Here is a 13199-nt window from a genome sequence, read left to right on the forward strand (position 1 = left end):
AAACCAAAAATGGAGTTGAGTACTTAAAAAGTACAATGGCAAATTACAAGCGCGCCTAAATTACTGAGTACATGTTTGGTCATAAGAGCTGACGGGATCTGAGATGCCAGTTTTGTACATCAGAATTGTAAAAATTATATGTGCTTGTATTAATATGTACATAAATTAATTATGCATTACTTGAATAAATGTAATGCTTTGTTTTATTTTTTTTTTTTTTTTTTGTAGAGTTGGTCTTTTGTAGGCGTTGGTCTTTTGTAGGGTTGGTCTTTTGTAGGCGTTGGTCTTTTGTAGAGTTGGTCTTTTGTAGGCGTTGGTCTTTTGTAGAGTTGGTCTTTTGTAGCAACGCCCAATGTTATAAGCGAAGCATCTCTATAATTAATCCCTAAAAATATAAGTATATCCTTCAACAGTTTTTTGTATTAAAGTAATTTTGCAACAAATTTACTTATTATTTTTTATAGAGTTATACATTTATATTCTGCTTTTCAGTTCTGACACTCTATAAGTGTTATTGATCAAACTTTCCTACTGTTTCAGAGCTTCGCTTTTATGGATGTTGTCAACCTTGCTAAATTACAAACATCAAAAAAACATCCTTAAATTTTCAAATAACAAAGACAAAAATAATTGGGGGGGGGTTCTGTGCTCAATAAGCACTTTTAGGGAAAACACAAATTCATTTTTAATTTGATACCTGTTAATTTTAATAATTCCATAGGCTTTGGTGATTTCTTCTCTAAAATAAAATAAAAATCAGTATTAGAAGTTAAATCAAACATAATTAAAATGTTTTTAAAGGTAAAATTTACACAAAGACAAATTTGGGACAAGACATTTTGTGTGAATTTCAAGTTATATTCATTTTAAACTTGATAGGATGTACTTAACACTATCTCTTTAAAAATATCTGAATTTTTGCAGGAATTAAAAATTGTTAATATAAAGTCCTCATAATTTTTTGACAGATTTTTAGGCATTTTAGTAATATGCAGATATTAAGTAGAAGAAGAAAAAAATAAATTTTACCTAGAAAATTGGAATTCCTGTAGTATCTGACAAATGTTTGACAATTCATCTCTATAAAATAATCATAAAAATTAATGGATCTACTGCAGTTCACGGTAAAATATTGCTGGTAACGAATATTGCATAAAATCTATGAATTTTAAGGGCTGCAAGCTGCCAAACGGCTGAACGTATAGATCACACCCGCACACCATTGTAAGCGGTATAAGAAGGCCTACAAATAATCTGGAATAACCAAGATCCAATAATGCACAGGGATAGCTTCACTAAAGAAAAGACACGTAAAACAGGCCTTTTTTGCGCATTTCTCTGCACTGCGAGATAATTATGCATTATTGATTTATGACTATTCCAGATTATTTGTAGACCTTATTATGCCACCTAAAACAGTGTGCGGGCATGATCTATAAATTCAGCCGTTTAACAGCTAGCAGCCTTTTAAATTCACAAATTTTTGTCAATATTCGTTACCAGCAATATTTTACCGTGAACTGCAGTAGATCCAAATTAATTTTAATAGCACCATTTAGATTAAAATTGCTGCTCTATACAGGGACGTCCAAGCTTTTTATTTTGAGTGGGGCAAATGAGGGTTTCAAAGGTGTTAAAGGTGTAATCTAATGTATTTTTTTAATATAAAGGGGTTTTAAAAGTTTGAGGGGGCTAAACAACACATGTGAATGGTGTATTTGAGATCAATATGTATTTATAAATTTTGGTTTTGATGTAAAGATGTTATATATAGATTTTTATAACAAAATTTATCGATAGACTATTAATTGATGTATGTTTCACAATAAAGGTTTTTTGAGCATTTTAAACTGTTGATTGAGACAACGAAAAGTGGCACCAAAAAATGAAGTCATACAATGAAATAACTAATGAGAGGCCAGTATAAAGTTTACCATGGGTAAATTGTATTGTATGACGTCATTTTTTTGGTGCCACTTTACGCTGTCTCCTGTTGATAATCATCGACTGAATTTATATTTATGATAATTTTCCTGATGGAATCATCTGATTGTATTTCTTCTTGATGAGATTCTAAACTATTTAACAGTCTTATAGTAGCTTCATCCGTTAATCTAAAAGTATAATAAAGTTATTTATCGCATTGTATTATAGACAGCTTTCCCCGGATAGAAAAGTAGAAAACAAAAGATTGATTTAAGTTATTTTAACTTTATAATTTTTATTTTATTATTCGTAGAAAGTTCAGTAAAAAACGCTGCGATACATTTTTTTCAGTATGGTCGAGAACAGGTTCTTGTCCTGTGGATATTAAGCGGTTTCAAAGCCATACAGGAATTATATTTAATCTTTTAAGCAATATAAAGCTCTGTTGTAATGCAGCTAAAACGATTTGATTTCTTATATTTCTTCATTTTAATATATTGTTTAAATATTAAACCTATCTGGAGGATAGAGAGGGGTTTATTTTCCTCTTTTAATCTTAGTATAAAAAAAAAATCTTTTTAAACCAGTAATTTTTTTTCTTGGGGCTATTTCTCTTGGGAGGGTAGAGGCACCATCTTCCAAGAAAATAATCAACATTTCTGTGTTTATTAGAAGATTCCATTTAAAAAGAACAATGTTGTTGAAGCGTTTGGTGATATATTAAGCTTCAAAATATATATACTAGACATCCTGTTGCTTTTTATTTATTATACGGCATTTTTCCAGAAGTAGATGTGGTTGACATACTAAAGGTATCATGTCACATAGAACCTGTTAGATAATGTGTCAGACTAACATTGAACAAGGCTATACCATAAGTCATTACCTTAACAGTCGTAGAACACCAACTGCCTTATAAAGCGTCAAATCTAAAAATGAATTATTTAAAACAATATTGTCTCTAGGGGAGGTTAGTAAAATAGCCTAAAACAACCCTGAGACATTAATAAAATTTTCGGGTATAGTCCTTTCCACGACATCCCGCCATAAGGGGCGATTCTTCGTATTTTTCATAGTAGCTTTTCTCCTATTTCTAGCCCCTGCGGGGGGCTCTAACCCTGCGGGGCCAATTACCTAACCCTGTGGAACAATCACCTAACACAATATAACCTAACCTAACCTAAAATAACCTATAAAAAGCCATTTTAAAAATACGAGTAATCGCCCCTTATGGAGGGATGTCGTGGAAAGGACTATAACCCAAATTTTCTTTACATAGTAATTTCTGAGCTGTTAAGCTTCAGACAAAGAAACCTTACTTTTATATTATACTTGCTACTTCGCCCTTAGAGGCCTCTAGAGGCACTTGAGGTGTACGGGGGGGGGGCGAGAAGTCGACAAATAGTTAAAAACATTCCAATGACCTATGAGAAGCTACACTGTAAAGGAGAACCATATCGGTTTATCGGAATTGGCAATGTACTTTAGTACGAACACAGACATCCGGTTCCACGACAAACGTAAGAGTCCCAAACGTCAGAGTGGAAAAACATCAGAGTGGACAAACGCAAGAGTCCCAAACGTCAGAGTGGGACAAACGTCAGAGTGGGACAAACGTCAGAGTGGACAAACGCAGGATTTTTGGGACAAACGTCAGAGTGGACATTTTATAAGTAAAACGTATGAGTCTCGATTTTATAATATATTTTCTTTATAATTAGGTTAGGTTAGGTTATAGGCTAGGGGGCCGAGCGCCCGCGGCTAGGCAGGCTAGGGGGCCGAGCGCTGCGGCTAGGTAGGCCAGGGTGCTGAGTGCTGCAGCCAGAGTCATTTTCTTTATGATTAGGTTAGGTTAGGTTATAGGCTAGGGGGCCGAGCGCCCGCGGCTAGGCAGGCTAGGGGGCCGAGCGCTGCGGCTAGGTAGGCCAGGGTGCTGAGTGCTGCAGCCAGAGTCATTTTCTTTATGATTAGGTTAGGTTATAATTAAAATAGCATAGACTCTGATGTTTTACTTAAGCAATGTCCACTCTGACGTTTGTCCACTCCGACGTTTGTCCCACTCTGACGTTTGTCCACTCTGACGTTTGGGACTCTTGCGTTTGGGACTCTTGCGTTTGTCCACTCTGACGTTTGGGACTCTTACGTTTGGGGTAGGACCAGACATCCTACTTTTATATAAGGATTTTCAAAAAGAAATATATTTTCAAATATTAAATACCAATATGTTTAAACATACCAGTACTCGCCAGCCGCGATAAAGCTTCAAATATTAAAACCCGTTTGGACGCATTAAAAAAAATAAAAGAGAGATTGCCAGATCCTAGTAAAAGTGGCTGACTCAGATTATGACGTCAAAAATAATTAACCAATGAGAGTCCAGAATACACTGTAATTGACTAATGGTAAAATTTATAGTGGCCTCTCATTGGTTAATTTTTTTGACGTCATAATCTGAGTCAGCCACTTTTACTACCTCGGATTGCCATAGTTGGGTCAGGTTTAGACTTCCAGCTGCTTTATAAATGGTTAAATGTTTTTTTCCTGGAGGCTTACAGGCAGCTGACGTGCGGGTGCCGAGCCCTGCTTCATACCAACATACCTGTATTCTCAACATACCAACATACCTGTATTCTCAACATACCAACATACCTGTATTCTCAACAGTTATTTCATTGAATTTACATTGGTTCAGACTATCACATTCTAGCACATGGATACCCTAAATATTCAATTTCTTCTTATTCTATTTGATTTTAAATATGTACCCTGGCGAGCACTAATCCCCCCCCCCCCCCTCCTTCTTAATTTGAAATTAATTGAAAATTAAAGAGGGGGGAGGGAATTTTTTTTTAATTTAGGTTAGATTTAGTAATATTGGATGCTTGTTAGCCCTTCATAGGTTAGTTCCCAGAAGGGGTTAGGCATAGAAAAAATTTATAAAACTTATTTGAAAGGGGGTGGATACCAGTGCTTACCCTACTGGCTCTTTGAATTAAAGCACTGTGCCAACACTATTGAATTTGATAGCCAATTATGAAAATGAAACTATCATACCCAATTCAGTGTTTTTTTGTTGTTTTTATTGCATATGATACAAACTTTTTCTATATTTTTTTCTAAATCAATTATTTTGCTTACGTCAAAAATACATAAAATGTTTTACAGCGGATAAAACTTGGCCACACAAACTAGATTATTTGGATTAATTTTTAAAATCAGCTTTATTGTCATTGGAAATAACCCTTCTTGTTTTATCTTCATAATTAATTATTCAATAAAAATATTCTAAAATCAGATTCTAACTATTTTTGAGAGAAAAAAAAGAAAACCAATAAAAGTTTATAAATCCCCAAATCTATGTTCATATATCTATTTATACAAAATGCATTATGTACTATAATATAAAATTTATTACTTTTACATAAATAATATTTCAAATATTCTATCAATCTGTTGTAATTGGTAATAGTGGTTACGCCCCTAGTGACATCTAGGGTTACTTGAGGTGAAACAAAAAAAATTATAAAAGAATATAGGGGTTTTTTTTGTACGGGTAATTTCTCTTGGGAAGGTTGTTGTTTATCACCCCAAAATAGTTATAATCCTTCCTTGGGCCTATGAAATGCTATATTGTAAAGGAGAATTATAACATTTTTGTGGTTTTCAAATTCCTTCGATAAACACAGATAGACATCCTGTTACTTTTATATAAGAATTAACTGATTGATAAAAAAAACAAGGAAGAATCTTACCATTTCAGGGCATTCAGTCCCACAAAAGGGTACCCTACACTTGGGGCAGCAATATCTAAAATTAAAGACTAAAATTGTCATAGCGAAGCCATTATATAATTTACTTTGGTCGTCCGTCAGTCTGTAATTTTTTTTTCGGCTGCTATGTAAAACAGGCTGATGATTTTTGTGTGAATATATCCTTTACTAAAACATACATGCTTCAAAAAAAATTTAAATTGTCTGGTAAGGGTGTTGTAATTTTCTATTAAAAATATGATTCTTCACTTTTTTCCACGATTGCTCTATTACCCAATTTATACGTTTGTCCATCCATGTTTTCTTTGCGTTTCTCTACTTATGGATATTTTCATCCTTTTTTATTTGATGTTCTTTTTAACTCAAAAAAGTTAATTATATACTAAACCTGTTTTTAAACGTTGTTTAGATAAATTAGTCAACCATATATAACAAATGTATTTATTTACAACTTAAGAATAAAAAAAAACTGGTTTCATTGTCCACCAAACCATTTGTGGTATTTTTTTGGAGGGGGGGAGGGTAAAATTGCCCTAATCATAAATCTTTGAATTTTAAGATAAACAAACAAACCTATGGTTTTTCGTATGGATGAGAACCGGTTTCTATCCACCGGATTCGAATGAATACGAGAAAAAAAGAAAAAAAATCTGGTTTTAATCTTAAAATTGTACATTCTATATCCGCGGAAAGCCGTTTATTTACTAAGTATATTTGCGATAACTTTTATTTAATAGATTCTTCCAATTTTTAACATTTACAAAACAGCCTGCTTTATTGCTTCAAGATCCATGTCAGATCTATATAGGAAATAAATGTCTATATATGAGCTCATGTTTTCCAAGGAATAAATGTTTAAAACTCATAGTGCTCCAATAATCCATAATAAACTCCCATTGACCAAAACGATATTACCCATTATTTTACTGCTTGAAGAATAAATTCTTTTTTTTATTTCATGTTGCTATTTGAATTATATTGAAGTATTAAATTTATATTCATAAAACAGAAAATTTAAATTTATAATATAGTAAATAAAAGAAAACTTAGTTTTAAAATAATTTGATACTAGCAATACGTGTGTAATGTGGTCGGATATTGAACTAAAACTTAACAGCTAACAAAACATTTTAACCCTTTCAGGATGATAATTTGAAATAAAAAATATTAGGATCCTAAAATATTTTAAAGAAAGAAGAAATACTTTAATATTTTAAACAGGGATAGGACAATGGAAGAAAAAGATTAATATTCAATCTAGCTAATAGCGGAATAATTTTAGAACGCCACCTCTAGTAATACAATACGAGAAATAACTATTATCTTTTATTGCAATCTCTATCAAATTATAAGATAATCAATTATCAACAATTGTATATGTCACATTATAAAGTTAATTAGATAACAGTTTTATTCGTATAATTTGATGTAATTCTTTTTTGGTTATATTTTGTCTTAGCCAACATCATATCTAGCGTAGCATCTCTATATAGTAATATTATTCTAAAATGAAAGATTTTTTTCTGTATTTCTATATTTTTCATCAAGTCCTAAAATGTAAATTTGTCCTCAAAATCATAGTGTAATTAAGATTTTTTTACTTTTTCTTTTGAATGCTTAAATTGAAAGTCGAGAGGGGTCGACTTAGTCTCTTATCCTTCTTTCAAGTTCCCCTTGAGTCCTCTAGAGGTGTTGCCACTAGTTTTACTTTATTGATTACTAGCGGCTACGCCCCTAGAGGCCTCTAGGGGCACTTGAGGAGGAGAGAGTTGAATTTGATAATTCAATTTCTTATTTTGGATTTTAAAAGAAAACGTTAAAAAAATTTACGTTTGACGTTTATTTTTCGTTGAACTCTCTTTCTAAAATTGGTAAATTTTTAAAAAATTTAATTTCTCTAGGGAGGGTGGTGGTACCCTCCCCCAAAATAATTATAAACCTTCCCGGGACATATGAGAATCTACCCTGTTAAGGAGAACCCAATCGGTTCAGCGGTTAGCGAGATCCTTCGGTACACACAGACAGACAAACATCCTGTTACTTTAGTATAAGGATATTAAAAAGGTTTATCCCTATACCAACAATCCTTTTATTTGTTTTGAATATTAAATAAGGTATCTAAATGAAAAGCAGTTATCTGGTATAAGGAAAATTATTTCAGTTTTCCGCGTAATCTAGCACAACCCCCCGCACCCCTTATTCCGAAATAAATTGAAAATAGGGTGTTGTTTTTAAAAGCGAAGCTTTTCTATAATTAAGGTCGGTCCGTCTGTCCGTAACGGATAGCTTCGTTAATTTAGGCATGTTAGAATTGTCCTATCGATTTCAAATTTTGCATGGTGATTCCTTTAGTAGTTAGGTACGATTTAGAAAGCGTAGCAACTCTATATTCATTACCAAAAGTTCTGTACGTCCATTTTAAACATGTTGAATTTTCTACTTTTTTAACAACAAATTTTTATGTGATCTAATCATCCGATTGATCTGATTTTTGGTATATTGATTCCTGGGACAACTAAGTATAATGTTATAAGCGAAGCAATTCTATAATCAAGTCCTAAAATGTAAGTATGTCCATAAACATTATCGTGTATAAAGCAGTTTTACAACAAATTTACTTACAATTTTTCTTCGACTCTTATACATTCATATTCTGATTATTCAGTTCTGACACTATATAATTGTTCATGTCCGTTTGTCCTACTGTTTCAGTGCTTCGCTTTTATAGATGTTGTCATCCTTGTTTTCAATGTAAGTTAGGTTATGTTGTAATAGTTATAGGGTAGATCTATAGGGATAGGGTCACCCGAAGAGATTAGACATGGGGAAAATCCAAAGAAGATAAAGTATAGAATAGAATCCAGGTAGAAGATTCTGCCTGGCTAGCCTGAAGTAAAATTGGAACTTTTGAATGACCAAAACGGCTACAAGGGTGTTAGTAAATAACATGATTTCAGTAATTATCCAGAAAAAATATTCAAAATAAATTTCTTTTCCAATGATTTACTAAAAGCCATGTAGCCAAGAATCCAGCTTCCTCTTCCCTATTCACAATGGATTAAAAATGAATTTAATGTGCATATTAAGCCTTAAAAAATAATTATGTAAGAAAATTTACAAAAAAAATATTGGTCTCAGTATTTATATTATAAAACTAGGTTGCGCTCTTATGTTTCTTATATTAGATGTTGATACAAATTAAGCTTTTCTAGTTTTGTCCAACTAGTCATTGTGATTTGTACTTTATCATTATTGTTTTTACTGCGCAAGTCAAAGATTCCTTCAAATTTCCCAGAAACATTTAGGGTTTTCATTTCTATTCCTCCTTATTCTATGGGAAAATCAATTATTAATTTATTTCAAAAATAGGGGGGGGGGGGTTCTGAGCTTGATAGGTACTCTGAGGGAAAGCACCAACATTATAATAATTATACAGACACATTATAATATCTGTTATAAGGAAAATTATGGACACAAAATAATAGGGTTGAGTCAAAATTAGGGCCAACAAAAACATAAATGATTGTTGTAAATTATAATAATCCATTATATTTATCTTTTTCATCTGATTGATTTTTTGAACAATGATTCATAGGACAACAAAGTACAATGTTTTAGGAGAAGCATCTCTACAATCTAGTCCCAATAAGTATGTCCTTGAAAAGTATTCTTTATTTACGCAATTTTGCAACAAATTCATATACAATTTTGTTTTAACTTTTAGGTAATATTCAGCTTATTAAGTTATTACACTTTAAAAGTGGTAATGTTTGTTGGTTCTACCACCGATTTTAGAGCTTTTTTGTTAACGATACATCGCCTTTTGGTCCAAAATAAGAATGCAATCGTCCAAAGCAGTCAAGATGAGATATTTGAAGCAAATCTTACCTACAATTGACATCTCTGCCACAACCCATGCATGCAAGTCTGTTGGCAGGTATTGTTATGACGGCTGTGTCTATCAGAATCATCTGAAAATGTATTGTAACTTTTACATCATAGTTTTATAGCAATAAATGGATAATTATGCAGGCACGGGCTAAAAAACTGGTTTTAATCTTATGATTGTACATTTTTATATTCGTAGAAAGCTGGATATAATACGATGCTAGACATAGTTTTTTCGTATGGATGAGAACCGGTTCCTAATCCTATCCACCGGATTCAAATGAATACGAGAAAAGTTTATTCTTATATGAAAGTAACAGGTTGATTGTCTTTTACCGTTGAACCGATATTGTTCTCCTTTACAGTGAAGCTTATTATAGGGCTAGGAAATAGATAACTATTTTAAGGGAGGGTTGAGACAAATCTACCATAGAAAAATTAAAGCGTTTGGACACTCAACTAAATAAACCAACCAATCAAAATTCAATAAAAGTCCTCAAATATGTACAAATAAGAAAACGTTATTAAATGCTTTGAGAACTAGTGTAGTTAACAGCCCAATGTCCTCTCCCTCTCTAAAATTGATTATTTTGAGTACTATAATCAATATTCTTACATATCTTTATTTCTCGGAATTCATAATAATAATATAGTGCCATGGCCAATATAAATAATTATTATTGAGTACTTTTATCTGGTTCACCTTAATCTTGTAAATTGTGCTATTTCTTTCGCATAAAATCCTCACAATAAAGTTACAAAATGACGCATAAGGTTATAAATTTTATGAGTAAAGGGGTGAACCAACTCCCCACCAAGTTTTTGGAAATATATAGAATCAAAAGAATTTACCCCCTAACGAGAATTTTACACCCTACGCCCTTTGTGTCTTGGAGAAATAAACCATTTAAGCTGTAGAAAAAATTTTTTCCTATTGATTTGAAAACGTGATTAACATTGGGAAGTGTTAGCACACCATAAATGCAGCTTCTGGCAGTTGCAGGAAAAATGAACATGTATATTAATAATTTTCTTGTATTTAGTTCATGTATTCTGTACTAGCGGCTACGCCCCTAGAGGCCTCTAGGGGCACTTGAGGAGAGTCGAATTTAATAACCCAATTTTATTATTTTAAAAGAAAAAGTAAAAAAAAAATTTTGAGGGAATTTTTTTGTTTTGTTTTAAAAAATAAATTTTTGGGGGGGTAATTTTTTTCTAGTGCGATTTCTCTTGGGAGGGTGGTGGTGCCCTCCCCCAAAATAGTTATAAACCTTCCCTGGTCCTATAAGAAGCTACCCTGTTAAGGAGAACCCGATCGGTTCAGTGGTTAGCGAGATCCTTCGGTACAGACACACAAACACACAGACAAACAGACATCCTGTTACTTTAGTATAAGGATATACACATAAACATCCTACTAAAGCTAGATAAATAAGAAAAAATTGCATGATGTGTGATAGTCCTCTGAACTTTTTGGAGAACGCGTTTTTAGAGGTATTCAGAGGAAGGCATATGATAGGGGCTATTAAATAAATTTGAGATAACTGGTGAAGCCAACGCAATAGAACTTTAAAATGTAAAACCTGTAGTGGCTGAATATGAGCTGAGGCAATCAGACATCTGCCAAACTCTTTTCTTTTCACAGCTCTCCATGGCAGACAAGATCTTTTTAATCTAAAAACAAAACAAAATTTGATCATGGAAAGAAAACGTTGTTTTTTTTTCACAGTAGCTTTTGATAGGATAGATTGGGTAGATGTTAATAATTGCCCCACAGGGGCTAGAAATAGGAGAAATGCAGCTGTAAAAATACGGCATAACTTGTTACTTTCGTTTTCTTTCCATGATCCAAAATTTAGGTACAATATAAAAAATTTCAAACTCCGTGAAAGAAATTCTTCTTCTTAATTTTAAATATCTTCATTCCAAAAAAAAACAGAAAAAAAATTAGTAAAGAAACTTACACAATTAGGAATTCTAAGCTTTATACAACACGCTTTGCTTTCTATCAACACCACAAAGGCTGTGCCGTTGTGAAGATCTTAATCTAGTTACCTATGTTTTGGCATACATAGATCACAGAGAATAGCTTCCAAACAGTCTTTACATTTAGTTACACCTAAATAAAATAAATTATTGTTAATCAAGCAAAATAACAAAGATGACAGCTTTCATAAGTTGCAGAGTAGAATGAAAAATAAGCACGGTTATCGAAATAATGCCATTCATTCATCACAAGAAATTTTAAACACCTTCTTTGTTAGCAACCAAGAAAATTACACCTCTTCCACTCGATGTCTCTAAGACGACAGGACAAAAAATGGACGCAACCGAATCTTTCCCACTTTTGTATTACTTTTGTAGGAACATGATTCCAGTGACGTCATATTTTTCTTTCCCGAAAAAGGGAAGGGGGGAAGAAAAAAAAGAGATGGGAGAAAAGGGGGTTTTCCCTATCTCTTTTGAAGAGATTTTCTTCCCACCTTCCCTTTTTCGGGAAAGAAAAATATGACGTCACTGGAATCATGTTCCTACAAAAGTAATACAAAAGTGGGAAAGATTGGGTTGCGTCCAAAAAATGTCAAATAATTACTTTTAAGCCATAGAATTTTTTTTTAAATGAGTAATATATCTTAAATTGCAGCCGGGAAAACCAACACAGTTTTATTCATTATCCATTTTATCCATTATCTAAAACTAGCAAATGTGCCTATAGATTCTAAGGGCCTAAAAAATAGTCTAAGACCATCCAAAAACCTAAATCTTGAAATTAAATATTCTTAAATCATTTCAAAACCTAAATTAAACTACCCTTAACTCAATACACACAAACAAAACCTTAGTTAAACTTAATATAATAGGATAATAATAATAAATATTTTTGCAGCTTTTAAGCAGAGCAAACCTTTTGATAATTGAAGACATACATCACAGGGTTTCACTTTTTTACTTGCTGCATTTCTAGTCAATTCTACTTCTACATTAATTTCTAGTTTATCAATTCCATTGACAATATTTGTTTCTGCTTCTTTTTCAACACTATCATTAGCTTCACATTGTTCAACTGTCTCTAGGGGCTTTTCAATTTCACCATTAATAACTTCATTCATATTGGAAATATAAAAATAATTCTAATAGTTTTAATATAGAACAACTTTCTTAAGCTTTGTCTGCTTCTTAAATATCAATAGATTTTACTTTTACTAGGAAATACTAAATACAGCATTGTCAATGTGTGTGTGAGTGTGTGTGTGTGTGTAAGTGTGAGTGTGTGTAGGTGTGTGTAGGTGCGTTTCTGTGAGTGAGTGTGTTTGTTATGTGTATGTGTGTGTGTGTGAGTGTGAGTGTGTGTAGGTGTGTGTCTGTGAGTGAGTGTGTTTGTTATGTGTATGTGTATGTGTGTGTAGGTGTGTGTGTGAGTGTGTGTAGGTGTGTGTAGGTGCGTTTCTGTGAGTGAGTGTGTTTGTTATGTGTATGTGTGTGTGTGTGAGTGTGAGTGTGTGTGGGTGTAGGTGTGTGTGTGAGTGTGTGTAGGTGTGTGTGTGCTTATATGCTGTTAAATCATACACACACACACACACTCACACACACACACACACACACACACACACACAC

General features: G+C 32.8%; 1 protein-coding gene across 1 annotated transcript in view; it reads right to left on the reverse strand.

The window, feature by feature from the left end:
• Positions 1–12747, reverse strand: part of LOC145324891 (SET domain-containing protein SmydA-8-like) — a 52567-nt gene extending 39820 nt beyond the window's left edge. The window contains exons 1-10 of the mRNA XM_080167605.1: positions 12490–12747; positions 11640–11703; positions 11168–11258; positions 9585–9667; positions 5679–5733; positions 4576–4645; positions 2813–2855; positions 2034–2114; positions 1030–1080; positions 698–739 (exon numbers count right to left, since the gene is read on the reverse strand). Coding sequence (XP_080023731.1) covers positions 698–739; positions 1030–1080; positions 2034–2114; positions 2813–2855; positions 4576–4645; positions 5679–5733; positions 9585–9667; positions 11168–11258; positions 11640–11703; positions 12490–12694 — 785 coding nt within the window. The 5' untranslated portion in view covers positions 12695–12747. The remainder of the gene's footprint in view (positions 1–697; positions 740–1029; positions 1081–2033; positions 2115–2812; positions 2856–4575; positions 4646–5678; positions 5734–9584; positions 9668–11167; positions 11259–11639; positions 11704–12489) is intronic.
• Positions 12748–13199: the final 452 nt, after the last annotated feature.

The sequence above is a fragment of the Acartia tonsa genome, chromosome 7 (assembly GCF_053477335.1).
Source record: "Acartia tonsa isolate MP-2025a chromosome 7, ASM5347733v1, whole genome shotgun sequence".
In the NCBI taxonomy this organism is placed as follows: Eukaryota; Metazoa; Arthropoda; class Copepoda; order Calanoida; family Acartiidae; genus Acartia; species Acartia tonsa.